A 13,559-nucleotide genomic window follows, 5' to 3' on the forward strand; every position below is an offset into this window, starting at 1 on the left:
TTGTCAGACACCTCCTATAGCTACCTTAAGTAACTACCAAAAAAAAAAAAAAAAAAAATTCCTAGAGGTTCAGGTGCACTTAAGATTCAACGCCACCTGTGACCCATCGTGGTGGCCTAGGAAGGCGTTCCCTTTGGAGCTGTAATGGCCATTAATACTGCTTTACAAGAGGTGCTGGAGAACACCCTCATCCATGATGGCCTAGCACGTGTAGTTTGCCAAGCTGTCAAAGTCTTAGACAAGGGCCAAGCCCATCTTTGTGTCCTTGAATCCAACTCTGATGAGGTGTATGTCAAGTTGGTGGAGGCCCCTTGGGCTGAACACCAAATCAACCTAATTAAGGTTGATGACAACAAGAAGCTAGGGGACTGGGTGTAGGCCCTCTGGGAAACTGACAGTGGGTAACCCCATCAAATCATTGGTTGCAGTTGTGTGGGCGTTAAGGACTCTGGCAAAGTCTCAGTCCAAGGATGTCATCGACAAGGATGAATATTTCAAATGCAAGAAATGAACAAATAAAAAATTTGATTCTTGGGGCGCCTGGGTGGCTCAGTGGGTTAAAGCCTCTGCCTTCCACTCAGGTCATGATCCCTGGGTCCAGGGATCCAGCCCTGCATCGGACTCTCTGCTCAGCAGGGAGCCTGCTTCCTCCCTTCTCTCTCTGCCTGCCTCTCTGCCTACTTGTGATCTCTGTCAAATAAATAAATAAAATCTTAAAAAAATTTTTTTGATTCTTGTTCCTCAAAAAAAAAAAGCCACAAACCTAAAATTACAATCTAAATGAAATGATCTTGGAATATGATGCCAGTCACATACGTTTTTTAAGACAAAGTACAAGTAAGTGCATGAAGAAATAATCTCAGACTGAAATAGAACTTGAAAGTTAATTCTATACTAACTCTTGAAGACATAAAAATTAGAAGCTTTTCTTATATGATGGTAAGCAAAAAAATACAAAGTTAGAAGTTGTGTTTTAGGAAGTGCTTACTTGGGAATACATCACAAAAATGCTAATTAAATGTAGCTATGTATGTGTGTGTATATATATATATACATACACACACACACACACACACACACACACACACTATCAGCTTTATTTTCAACCTATAACTGAAGTTACTGGGATTCCTTTTGCTAATGATTTTAAAGGATCCTTTAAATTGCAGTAAAAAATGACTGACTTAAATTAATTTTGTGCTCTAAAACAGGCTTCATATTAGACAAACTGTAGAGTGATAACATTTTATAATCTTTTTTAATCATTTTAGGAAATTAAAGAGAGTGAGTTTAAGGGGATTCCTATAAGTTATTTGGAGGTTCATCCCAATGGAAAACGATTGTTAATCCATACCAAAGACAGTACTTTGAGAATTATGGATCTCCGAATGTAAGTATATTTCTGTATTGACAGGTTAAGCACTCATAGAATAAGAAATGAGTTAATTCATACTTATAAAATACAGCTGTGGTTCTCATATAGATAGTTTTTCCCCTCAGTGGACATCTTACATTGTTTAGAGGCATTTTTGAATGTTAGAATTTAGTGGATAGAGACCAGAGATACTGCTAAGCATCCTACAGTTTATAAGACAGCCCCCCACAACAAAGAATTTTCTGGCTCAAAATGTAAACTGTTCTGAAGCTGAAATGTAGTCAGTTGCTTTTTGTTGTCACAATTTAAAAAAAAAAAAAAGAGGAAGCCTCTGCCTTAGAATATCTTCTATCTCTCTTACGATACTGCTATAGCATAGTACTATGCAATAATACTGTAACAGAATGACACAGCTTTTGATTAATATATCCTTGTTTTTCCTATTTTGTGTTATTTCTAAATAAGGAAAGGAAATTTCCTTAATATAAAAAGCAGAAGCACAATGCTGGAAAAGCCAGCATAGTTTTCCAATGTGCTTTTGTTTTGTTGTTAAGTATATCAATAAAACAAATGAGAACTCTAGTTTTATTAGATTTCATGATTGTGTTTAGAAAGGAAAATGTAATGTATACTAGTTTATTCCGCAACATTCTTGTAGGGCTAGCTCTTAAGGCTTTTGTTTATGTAGAGCTGTTCAGGATACTGGCATCAGTGCTGTGAGAGAATGATTAGCAGAGTAGTTTATCAGGAGTTTATAATCTAGTTACAGTACCTCCAAAATAACACAAAACATTTAATTAAGCTAAATTGTGAGATCTTCTAGGAATGGGATCTGCCTTATTCTTCTTTTATACATAGTACCCATGTCATGCTTGAGAGATAACAAGTACTTGATATGTATTATTTTAATGACTATAAATACTTAATAAAAGGATTATATCTTTCATGGCAACAGATAAAGGTAAGGATGGCTGTACTATAGTCTTCTGTTAAAGGCTCTGTAGAGGCTGGCCTTTGAGCTCAATTGTAAAGGATGGATAGAATTTAGATAAGATAGAAGTTGGTCAGGAGGGTGGAAAACATGAAAAACCTGGAATAAAATTCAGAGGTAGAATAATAGAAGTTGTGATCAAGTCAGGGTGAGTAAGTCTGTAGGAACATTAATTTCTTGATAGTGCTGAGAAAGAATTTTTTTAGAAATAGAGATTAGTGCCAAATTTTAAAAGGCCAGGCGTAAAGAATTTGGTTATTCTCTTTTCAAGTAGTGTATGGTATTCAGCTTAGACTCCTGCTTGGGCTCTAGAGGTGAACTGCTTAGTGTCAAATAACACCTTTTCCATCCCTGACCAACTGATGAACCATTCTGGGCCTCTCTTTCCTCCTCACTCAAATGGGGGAAATAATATACCTTATTCATAAGAGTTTCGTGGGGAGTAAATAAGTTTACACATGTAAAGTATGGCAAGGACTCCAGAAACTTTTCAGCCAGTAACCTCAGGTCTGGGAATTTATGTGGAAATAATGATAAAACAGTGAAAAAATACATATACACAAGACTGTGCATAGAAATCATGTTCGTGGTATGGGAAAGCTAGAAGCATCCTAACTGTTGTCCCATAGTAGAAGAATTCTTAAGGTATGTTTAGACAGTGATATATACCTACTAAAATGAATACATAATCTATATTTTCTGACAAAAAGTGCCATTATTCATGATTTATTGTTAAATGAAAAAAACATATAATGGGACACTGTATGTAATGTCCTCTCTGTAAACCAGGGATGATAATAGTACTTACCTGGCATGTAGAGAGCACTAAAATAATGTTAGCTGTTGGGGCGCCTGAGTGGTTGGTTAAGCATCTGCCTTCAGCTCAGATCATGATCCCAGAGTCCTGGAATTGAGCCCTGCATTAGGCTCCCTGCTCAGTGGGGAGCCTGCTTCTACCTCTCCCTCTGCTGTTCCCCCTGCTTGTGCTCTTTCTCAAATAAATAAATAAAATCTTTTTTTTTTTTTTATAAATTTTTTTATTTTAATAAACATATAATGTATTTTTATCCCCAGGGGTACAGGTCTGTGAATCGTCTGGTTTACACATTTCACAACACTCATCATAGCACATACCCTCCCCAATGTCCATTTCCCCACCACCCTCTCCCATCCCCCTTCCCCCCCGCAACCCTCAGTCTGTTTCTTGAGATTGAGTCTTTTATGGTTTGTCTCCCTCCCAATCCCATCTTTTCATTTTTTCTTTTCCTACCTCCCCCCAAACCCCCCCCCTTGCATCTCCACTTCCTCATATCAAAGAGATCATATGATAGTTGTCTTTCTCCGATTGACTTATTTCGCTAAGCATGATACCCTCTAGTTCCATCCACGTCGTCGCAAATGGCAAGATTTCATGTCTTTTGATGGCTGCATAGTATTCCATTGTGTATATATACCACATCTTCTTTATCCATTCATCTGTTGATGGACATCTAGGCGCTTTCCACAGTTTGGCTATTGTGGACATTGCTGCTATAAACATTCGGGTGCACGTGCCCCTTCGGAGCACCACGTTTGTATCTTTAGGATATATACCCAGGAGTGCAATTGCTGGGTCGTAGGGTAGCTCTATTTTCAGTTTTTTGAGGAACCTCCACACTGTTTTCCAGAGTGGTTGCACCAGCTTGCATTCCCACCAACAGTGTAGGAGGGTTCCCCTCTCTCCGCATCCTCGCCAGCATCTGTCATTTCTTGACTTGTTAATTTTAGCCATTCTGACTGGTGTGAGGTGGTATCTCATTGTGGTTTTGATTTGTATTTCCCTGATGCCGAGTGATGTGGAGCATTTTTTCATGTGTCTGTTGGCCATCTGGATGTCTTCCTTGCAGAAATGTCTGTTCATGTCCTCTGCCCATTTCTTGACTGGATTATTTGTTCTTTGGGTATTGAGTTTGATAAGCTCTTTATAGATTTTGGATACGAGCCCTTTATCTGATATGTCGTTTGCAAATATCTTCTCCCATTCTGTCAGTTGTCTTTTGGTTTTGTTAACTGTTTCCTTTGCTGTGCAAAAGCTTTTGATCTTGATGAAATCCCAATAGTTCATTTTTGCCCTTGCTTCTGTTGCCTTTGGCGATGTTCCTAGGAAGAAGTTGCTGCGGTGGAGGTCAAAGAGGTTGCTGCCTGCATTGTCCTCAAGGATTTTGATAGATTCCTTTCGCACATTGAGGTCCTTCATCCACTTTGAGTCTATTTTCGTGTGTGGTGTAAGGAAATAGTCCAATTTCATTTTTCTGCATGTGGCTGTCCAATTTTCCCAGCACCATTTGTTGAAGAGGCTGTCTTTTTTCCATTGGATATTCTTTCCTGCTTTGTCGAAGATTAGTTGACCATAGAGTTGAGGGTCTATTTCTGGGCTCTCTATTCTGTTCCATTGGTCTATATGTCTGTTTTTGTGCCAGTACCATACTGTCTTGATGATGACAGCTTTGTAATAGAGCTTGAAGTCTGGAATTGTGATACCACCGACTTTGGCTTTCTTTTTCAATATTCCTTTGGCTATTCGAGGTCTTTTCTGGTTCCATATAAATTTTAGGATTATTTGTTCTATTTCTTTAAAAAAAATGGATGGGATTTTGATAGGGATTGCATTAAATGTGTAGATTGCTTTAGGTAAAATAGACATTTTCACAATATTTGTTCTTCCAATCCATGAGCATGGAATATTTTTCCATTTCTTTGTGTCTTCCTCAATTTCTTTCATGAGTACTTTATAGTTTTCTGAGTATAGATTCTTTACCTCTTTGGTTAGATTTATTCCTAGGTATCTTATGGTTTTGGGTACGATTGTAAATGGGACTGACTCCTCAATTTCTCTTTCTTCTGTCTTGTTGTTAGTGTAAAGAAATGCGACTGATTTCTGTGCATTGACTTTATATCCTGACACTTTACTGAATTCCTGTATAAGTTCTAGCAGTTTTGGAGTGGAGCCTTTTGGGTTTTCCACATATAGTATCATATCATCTGCAAAGAGTGATAGTTTGACTTCTTCTTTGCCGATTTGGATGCCTTTAATTTCTTTTTGTTGTCTGATTGCTGAGGCTAGGACTTCTAGTACTATATTGAACAGCAGTGGTGATAACGGACATCCCTGCCGTGTTCCTGACCTTAGCGGAAAAGCTTTCAGTTTTTCTCCATTGAGAATGATATTTGCGGTGGGTTTTTCATAGATGGCTTTGATAATGTTGAGGTATGTGCCTTCTATCCCTACACTTTGAAGAGTTTTAATCAGGAAGGGATGCTGCACTTTGTCAAACGCTTTTTCAGCATCTATTGAGAGTATCATATGGTTCTTACTCTTTCTTTTATTAATGTATTGTATCACATTGATGGATTTGCGGATGTTGAACCAACCTTGCAGCCCTGGAATAAATCCCACTTGGTCGTGGTGAATAATCCTTTTAATGTACTGTTGGATCCTATTGGCCAGTATTTTGGTGAGAATTTTCGCATCTGTGTTCATCAAGGATATTGGTCTGTAATTCTCTTTTTTGGTGGGATCCTTGTCTGGTTTTGGGATCAAGGTGATGCTGGCCTCATAGAATGAGTTTGGAAGTTTTCCTTCCATTTCTATTTTTTGGAACAGTTTCAGGAGAATAGGAATTAATTCTTCTTTAAATGTTTGGTAGAATTCCCCTGGGAAGCCGTCTGGTCCTGGACTTTTGTTTGTTTGGAGATTTTTGATGACTGTTTCAATCTCCTTACTGGTTATGGGTCTGTTCAGGTTATCTATTTCTTCCTGGTTCAGTTGTGGTAGTTTATACATCTCTAGAAATGTATCCATTTCTTCCAGGTTGTCAAATTTGTTGCCATAGAGTTGCTCGTAGTATGTTCTTATAATTGTTTGTATTTCTTTGGTGTTGGTTGTGATCTCTCCTCTTTCATTCATGATTTTATTTATTTGCGTCCTTTCTCTTTTCTTTTTGATAAGTCTGGCCAGGGGCTTAGCAATCTTATTAATTCTTTCAAAGAACCAGCTCCTAGTTTTGTTGATTTGTTCTATTGTTTTTTTGGTTTCTATTTCATTGATTTCTGCTCTGATCTTTATGATTTCTCTTCTCCTGCTGGGTTTAGGCTTTCTTTGTTGTTCTCTCTCCAGCTCCTTTAGGTGTAGGGTTAGGTTGTGTATTTGAGACCTTTCTTGTTTCTTGAGAAAGGCTTGCACTGCTATATATTTTCCTCTCAGGACTGCCTTTGTTGTGTCCCACAGATTTTGAACTGTTGTGTTTTCATTATCATTTGTTTCCATGAATTTTTTCAATTCTTCTTTAATTTCCTGGTTGACCCATTCATTTTTTAGAAGGATGCTGTTTAGTCTCCATGTATTTGCGTTCTTTCCAAATTTCCTCTTGTGATTGAGTTCGAGCTTCAGAGCATTGTGGTCTGAAAATATGCAGGGAATGATCTCGATCTTTTGGTACCGATTGAGACCTGATTTATGACCCAGGATGTGGTCTATTCTGGAGAATGTTCCATGTGCACTAGAGAAGAATGTATATTCTGTTGCTTTGGGATGGAATGTTCTGAATATATCTGTGATGTCCATCTGGTCCAGTGTGTCATTTAAGGCCTTTATTTCCTTGTTGATCTTTTGCTTAGATGATCTGTCCATTTCAGTGAGGGGAGTGTTAAAGTCCCCTGCTATTATTGTATTACTGTCGATGTATTTCTTTGATTTTGTTATTAATTGGTTTATATAGTTGGCTGCTCCCATGTTAGGGGCATAGATATTTAAGATTGTTAGATCTTCTTGTTGGACAGACCCTTTGAGTATGATATAGTGTCCTTCCTCATCTCTTATTATAGTCTTTGGCTTAAAATCTAATTGATCTGATATAAGGATTGCCACCCCAGCTTTCTTCTGATGTCCATTAGCATGGTACATTGTTTTCCACCCCCTCACTTTAAATCTGGAGGTGTCTTCGGGTCTAAAATGAGTTTCTTGGAGGCAGCATATGGATGGGTTTTGTTTTTTTATCCATTCTGATACCCTGTGTCTTTTGATTGGGGCATTTAGCCCATTAACATTCAGGGTAACTATTGAGAGATATGAATTTAGTGCCATTGTATTGCCTGTAAGATGATTGTTACTGTATATTGTTTCTGTTTCTTTCTGATCTACTACTTTTAGGGTCTCTCTTTGCTTAGAGGACCCCTTTCAATATTTCCTGTAGAGCTGGTTTGGTGTTTGCAAATTCTTTCAGCTTTTGTTTGTCCTGGAAGCTCTTTATCTCTCCTTCTATTTTCAATGATAGCCTAGCCGGATATAGTATTCTTGGCTGCATGTTTTTCTCGTTTAGTGCTCTGAATATATCATGCCAGTTCTTTCTGGCCTGCCAGGTCTCTGTGGATAGGTCCGCTGCCAATCTAATGTTTTTACCCTTGTATGTTACAGACTTCTTTTCCCGGGCTGCTTTCAGGATTTTCTCTTTGTCGCTAAGACTTGTAAATTTTACTATCAGGTGACGAGGTGTGGACCTATTTTTATTGATTTTGAGGGGCGTTCTTAGCATCTCCTGGATTTTGATGTTTGTTCCCTTTGCCATATTAGGGAAATTCTCTCCAATAATTGTCTCCAATATACCTTCTGCTCCCCTCTCTCTTTCTTCTTCTTCTGGAATCCCAATTATTCTAATGTTGTGTCGTCTTATGGTGTCACTTATCTCTCGAATCCTCTCCTCGTGTTCCAGTAGTTGTTTGTCTCTCTTTTGCTCAGCTTCTTTATTCTCTGTCATTTGGTCTTCTATGTCACTAATTCTTTCTTCTGCCTCATTTATCCTGGCAGTGAGAGCTTCCATTTTTGATTGCACCTCATGAATAGCTTTTTTGATTTCAACTTGGTTAGATTTTAGTTCTTTTATTTCTCCAGAAAGGGCTTTTATCTCTCCGGAGAGGGTTTCTCTAATATCTTCTATGCCTTTTTCGAGCCCGGCTAGAACCTTGAGAATTGTCATTCTGAACTCTAGATCTGTCATGCTACCTATGTCTGTATTGATTAGGTCTCCAGCCTTCGGTACGGCCTCTTGTTCTTTTTTTTTGAGGTGAGTTTTTCCGCCTTGTCATTTTGTCCAGGTAGGATTTGCTTTCTCCTGCTGTGGAATTCCGCTGTTCTTGGTGACCGAAGTTGGTTTTGGATGGTTTCTTGTTGATCTTCTGGGGGAGGGGCCTGTTGTAGTGATTCTCAAGTGTCTTTGCCGCAGGCGGAATTGCACCGCCCTTGCCAGGGGCCGGGCTAAGTAATCCGCTCGGGTTCGCTTTCGGGAGCTTTTGTTCCCTGAGCGCTTTCCGTAGAGTTCCGGAGGACGGGAATGAAGATGGCGGCCTCCCAATCTCTCGGCCCAGAGGAGCCGAGAGCTTGGGGTTCCGCTCCTCAGTGCGCTCTCAGAGCAAAGCGCCCAATAGCCCCGCCTCCCTGGCTTGCGGTCGCGCCTCGAGGAAGGCAGTCAATTGTTGGAGCTGGAGAAAAGCGCCGGGTCGCTTTTGTCTCCGTGGCCTCCGGCCGCGCTCCGAGCCCACCCAGCCTGCGACCGGCACAAGGTAACCCCGGGCTTAGAGCTCACTCCTCGGCTTTGTCGCTATAGCCGGCTTCCCCGCTCTAATACCTGCGAGCTCTGCGGCACTCAGACACCCCCAGTCCTTCTGTGACCCCGCGGGTCCTGGGGTTATGCTGACCCCGCCTGGGTTTCCCCCCAGTTTAGCCTCTGGAGCGATGTCTCCCAGTGGAGCCGACTTTTAAAAGTCCCGATTTTGTGCTCCGTCGCTCCGCCGCTTGCCGGGTGCCGGCCCCTCCCCCCGGGGTCTATCTTCCCGTCGCTTTGGATTCACTTCTCCGCAGGTCCTACCTTTCAGAAAGTGATCGATTTTCTGTTTCTGGGATTGTTGCTCTTCTTCTCTTCGATTTCCCGTTGGATTTATAGGTGTTCACAATGGTTAGATAAGCTATCTAGCTGATCTCCTGCTACCCGATGTCGTCTCAGCCTGCTACTTCTCCGCCATCTTGACTCCTCCCCCCCTAAATAAATAAAATCTTAAGAAAAAATGTTAGCTATTATTCACAAATGAAAAAGTCTAGAAGATTATATACCATATTTAATAGAGGATTTAATAGTATTTTTGTCTAATAGTCCTGCAAGGATCTAACTATCTGTTGTGTGATTTCAGAAATTTATCACATAGGAAAAATGCAAGAATATAAAAATCTTATAGATTTTTAAGTAACCAACTCAAATGCTACTTCCATAACGTAGGCTCTCTCTTCATAGCTAGAATAATCATTTTGGGGACGCCTGGGTGGCTCAGTCGATTAAGCATCTGCCTTCAGCTCAGGTCTGGGGTGACCATAGCGCTCCCTGCTCAGTGGGGAGTCTGCTTCTCCCTCTCCTTCTGCCCCCACCCCCAGCTCATGCTCTCGATCTCTCTCTCAAATAAATAAAATCTTTTTAAAAAAGAAAGAAAGAATCACTTTTATCCAAATCATTTTGCTTTCTTGTGGCACTTTCTACCTCCAATTTCCGTTTAATATTGATGCATTCCTTCTCTCTCCTAAATTATAAACTTCCTGAGCTCTGGGACTCTCTTCTTTATTCTTCATCCATCATAGAATGTCTATCATGTAACAGATTCTCAAAAAATTCTTTGTTAAATGCAAAAGAAGTATTTAAAAGAAAAAGTTTTTTTTAACTACCAGTCTTTTCAATGGGTAAGATAGGTTACATTTGTGAAATCTTTTTTGTTTGTAGATTAGCAGCAAGGAAATTTGTAGGTGCAGCAAATTATCGGGAAAAGATTCATAGTACTTTGACACCATGTGGGACTTTTCTCTTTGCTGGAAGTGAGGATGGTATAGTATATGTTTGGAACCCAGAAACAGGTAAATATTTAATTGATCTTAAAACATTTTTAGGGTTTGTTTTTATTTCTGAAGAAGTGGGGAAACTATCATTTTATGGAATAATTTTCAAGAAAATTCTGATTTTAAGTTCTCAATTATGTTTTTCAAGATGGGAGAGCTGATAATGGGACTCAGCTGTAGTCTAAATTTATACTAGATTCTGTCTTTATTGTTTTGATTCTTCACGGATTTAGATTTTGCATTATAATTCAAGGTTTATTCTTTCCTTGCCTATAATAAGGTATTAGCAATCTTAAGAGAAGTATTTTTTATTGTGGTTGACATACGATATTATATTAGTTTCAGGTATACAACAAACATAATGATCCAACAGTTATATACATTACAAAATGCTCCCAGTCATAAGTATAGTTACTATGTGTTACCATACAAAGTTATTTTACAGTATTATTGACCATATTCTCTGTGCTCTGTAAGAGAAGTACTTAAGATTGTAATGCAAAATTCAGAATATTTATAACCTAAATTTGGAATGTAAGTGGGCATACAAATGACTAAATATCTGTAATGTATTTTTTATTAGAAGTAACTATATTCCTGTCAAAGTTTTGGTGTCTGAAATTTAATAGCAATTTACCTGGAGTGCCTGCCTGGCTCAGTTGATAGAGCTTGCCAGTTTTGATCCTTGGGATCATAAGTTTGAGCCTCATATTGCATACAGAGATTACTTAAAAGTAAAATCATTAAAAAAGAAAAACAAAAGCAAGTTATCTCATTTACTGTAATTCATGTTTTTCCAATACAGTAAGTATATTGGGAAGTTTATTTGTGCCTCACCTTTCCTTTTCAAAAGAAAAGTTAAAGCCACATAAACATTTTTAGTAATAAGTTGAGAGTATTTTGTAAAATTTAAAATATCTTTAATCAATAGTATTTGGTTTACTGTGTTAATTTTCTTCATTTTTTTTCCTTAAGTTTTTCATCTGAATTCCAGTTAGTTAACACACAGTGTAATATTAGTTTCAGCTGCAGAATTTAGTAACCCATCAGTTCATATACAACACCCGTCACAGCACATGCCCTCCTTAATCGCACATTCTCCATCTTTCCTTTAAGCATTTTTGACTAGTCGGTTCACTTAGAGGTTTTTCTCTTACTGTGTTTTGATGCTTTAACATCAGTTTGGAACTGTTAAATCTCTTTTCTCCTACAATAAATTGATCTCGGTTGTTTGCTTTTTGAATTCCAGTTCTCATAGGTTCCTTAGATCTCTGCTATAGGCCTCTTTTAGCCATTGATAATCATATCTATCTTTAAAGCAGGTAGTACCTCAGTCTCTGGAAAAAAAGAAATAGAAAAATGAATTCCCCACCAAACCTCCCTCAACCAGTGTCTTCAGTTTAAGGCCCTCCATTCCTCCCAGAGTTCTCCATGAGTTCTTTGTTATTAGTTGGCATTTGCTCAGCTGTCAGATCTGAGTCAGGTACTTCCCTCCTGCTAAGCTCTTTTTTTTTTTCTTCTGTGCCTTGAAAATCTCATTGAAGAGTTAGCATGAGAATTAGAAAGAGGAGGTCCAATAGGATGAAAAATAATATAAGAGTTACTCGATTATTTTTAAGTAATCAAGGTCTTCATGTATATAATGTGAGCTTTGTTATTATTTACTGTGTCTTTAGTTATTTACAGAATAATCTTCTAATGAGAGATATTTGAGGTAGTACAAATTATTGCATGTCTTTTCTTATTTAGGAGAACAACTAGCAATGTATTCTGACCTGCCATTCAAATCACCCATTCGAGACATTTCTTATCACCCACTTGAAAATATGGTTGCATTTTGTGCATTTGGGCAGAATGAGCCAATTCTTCTGTATATTTATGATTTCCATGGTAAGTTCAGTGCTGATAAGAAAAGAATATTTTGAGTAACCTTTCCTTTTAGACTGAACCAGGAATCATGAGCTTTGTGAAAACTGTCAACCTTTGTATCAATAAATCTCCCTTGAATATATTTTAAGACACAGATTAAATAGATTATGTTATTATATGTTACAACATTTTATTTTTCCGTAAGCACTATTATTATGGAGTTGAAATATCAGCAAAGGTACACATAAATGGTTGTGTCTTTTTGTTGGAATCACAGAAAGGTAATCATCACTTTCTTTCTAACTTTAAACAAATAAAATTCACCTAAAAATTATTTGAGAATGTTTAATGTGCTTTAATATGCTCAGCTGAATGTTTAGTTTCTTACTCTGTGTTTTTGTTTTTCCTTAAAGCACAGGTTGTAATCTATAGTTTTAAGAATTTCTTAACTTAGGGGCACCTGGCTGGCTCAGTGGGTTAAAGCCTCTGCCTTCGGCTCAGGTCATGATCTCAGGGTCCTGGGATAGAGCCCCACATCTGGGCTCTCTGCTCAGCAGGGATCCTGCTTCCCCCTCTCTCTCTGCCTGCCTCTCTGCCTCATTGTAATCTCTCTCTGTCAAATAAATAAATAAAATCTTTAAAAAAAAAAAAAAGAATTTCTTAGCTTAAAAAGAAGGTAAAACATCAAATATCAGTGAAAATGAGATCTGGAATTAGAAATTTAGTGTCTTTTTCTACTCTAAAATTACACTATTCTGTCTTTCTGAGAAAAAATAAAGATATGACCTGGGCACATTTTTCAGGAATAAAATGGTATTCTTAGAATTATTTGGATTTATGCTATTTTCATACATTTCTTTAATTTCTGTCCTGAAATTAGGATTTCATTGTTCTGCACTGTATTTACTCATAGTACTGTCACTCCCAAAATTGCAGTTTCATTTTCTTTACATATTAAATCTTGTTCAAAAATAAACAGTCATCATTAGTCTCTGATTTATTTAGGATGTCATATATCATCACTCAGTTTTTCTGCTAAGCTAGGCAGGCTTACATACAATATCTTAAATGCATAAATTTACAGTTACATACATATATATATAATGTAACATTAATGTGGGGTTATTTGGCAGAGAGTCTTAAATTTAAAAGAAATGTGAGTCATTCTACTTATTGCATTAATACAGATATTGGTTAGCAGTTAATTGGTTATTGGTCAATTGTTCTGGTCAGTGCTAAATTATTAAGACAGTTAAGTTCTAAACCTGAAGTTATTGATCATTGTATAGATTTTATTATGCTCTTCCAGGCAAATTGTATTGGGAAAAAAATATGTAAAATTGAGATTTATTTTGAAAAATTTTTCCTAGAAGAAATAGCTAATTTCTCTAACGCATATTCAGGCCTGGTGTCTG

The 13,559-nt window shown here is 37.8% G+C and overlaps 1 protein-coding gene and 1 pseudogene across 2 annotated transcripts in view; both read left to right on the forward strand.

Moving 5' to 3' along the window:
• AHI1 (Abelson helper integration site 1) overlaps nt 1-13,559 on the forward strand; it is a gene marked incomplete at its 3' end in the record, with an annotated part of 222,969 nt that overhangs the window by 56,060 nt on the left and 153,350 nt on the right. Inside the window, 3 exon segments of the mRNA XM_080806476.1 lie at nt 1,272-1,390; nt 10,163-10,293; nt 12,025-12,165. Of these exon segments, the coding sequence (XP_080662602.1) occupies nt 1,272-1,390; nt 10,163-10,293; nt 12,025-12,165 (391 nt within the window).
• LOC308344730 (small ribosomal subunit protein eS12-like) lies at nt 145-511 on the forward strand (annotated as a pseudogene). The gene has a single exon. The product of its transcript is annotated as a small ribosomal subunit protein eS12-like (transcript).

The sequence above is a fragment of the Martes martes genome (genome assembly GCF_963455335.1).
Source record: "Martes martes genome assembly, chromosome: 6".
NCBI classification, from domain to species: domain Eukaryota; kingdom Metazoa; phylum Chordata; class Mammalia; order Carnivora; family Mustelidae; genus Martes; species Martes martes.